The 1,013-nt window shown below is 67.7% G+C and overlaps 1 protein-coding gene across 1 annotated transcript in view; it reads right to left on the bottom strand.

Moving 5' to 3' along the window:
* Positions 1-542: 542 nt before the first annotated feature.
* Positions 543-1,013, bottom strand: part of LOC103596869 — a 32,797-nt gene continuing 32,326 nt past the window's right edge. The window contains exon 15 of the mRNA XM_008580615.1: positions 543-913. Within this exon, the coding sequence (XP_008578837.1) occupies positions 543-913 (371 nt within the window). The remainder of the gene's footprint in view (positions 914-1,013) is intronic.

Raw genomic sequence — 1,013 nt, forward strand, 5'->3', positions numbered from 1 at the left:
TTGGATCTCAACAGAGCAACAGGTAAAAGGTAAGGGGAAGACAGCTACGAGAAAACGCGCAAGGACCAAGGAAATGCTTCTCATTCCGGCCCTCAGTCAAAGTTATACTGCAACGGCCGACTTTTTAGACAAGAAAGAATCTGGCAAGAGAAGCAAGGAAGACCCAGAGCACACCCACTTTGCACTGATTTGTACCCAAACGCTCCCTGGCAGGGAGGACGTCTGCTCCGGGGTATGAGGGTTCTCCTGGGAGGCCTGCAGGATTACGGTGCTGGTTCCCGTGGTGGGGAGGTCCTGCCCAAGGAGCTCTGGTGACCTTCCTCTCCTGGAGGAGGGGAGGTTGCCTGGGGCTCGGACAGGGCCGGCAGGCATCGTCTGCACGCTTGCACCCTGCATTCGCCACCTAGAGCCCCCATGCATTGAAGGGGCAGCCTGAGCCGGAGCACCCCGTCCGCCTGCCTGGAGGAGTCCACCGGGGTCCAGCGGGGGGGAGGCCCGAGGCAGCCCCGGGGGTCCCGCGTCCCCGGCCACCCCCGGAGGGACTAAGGCCTCCCTCCCGGGCCCCGTTCTCCTCGGGACCGCCCCGCCGCCCTCACCTCGGCCCGGTCGCCCCGCAGGCCGCTCTCCGCTCGCTCCTCGGCCACTCTCGCCGCCGCCACCGCCTCCGCCCGGCCTCCCCGGATCCACAGGCACCCACAGCACCCGGCCGGAAGCGGGAAGCGGCGCGGGGCGAGCGGCGCATGCGCGACCCCGCCCCGAGGCGGGTCAGAGGGCGTGGCCAGGAAGGGGCGTGGCCTCGAGGCGGGGTCGTTCCCTGCTCCTGGTACCCTGAATCCGGCTGATCCTTGAACGGCGGGTGTGGGCGTGGTGGGCTCCGCCGAGTCGGGGCCGTGGGGACTGAAGGGGGAGGGCCCTAGTGGTGAGAGTGAGGACGACCCCTGAGAGGCGGGCCAATGGGGTTGGGCGGCGTTTTTTAGGTGGGGTCAACAGAGGCCTGCGTATCACCGGGGCTG

The sequence above is a fragment of the Galeopterus variegatus genome, unplaced genomic scaffold (assembly GCF_000696425.1).
Source record: "Galeopterus variegatus unplaced genomic scaffold, G_variegatus-3.0.2 Scaffold2133, whole genome shotgun sequence".
In the NCBI taxonomy this organism is placed as follows: Eukaryota; Metazoa; Chordata; class Mammalia; order Dermoptera; family Cynocephalidae; genus Galeopterus; species Galeopterus variegatus.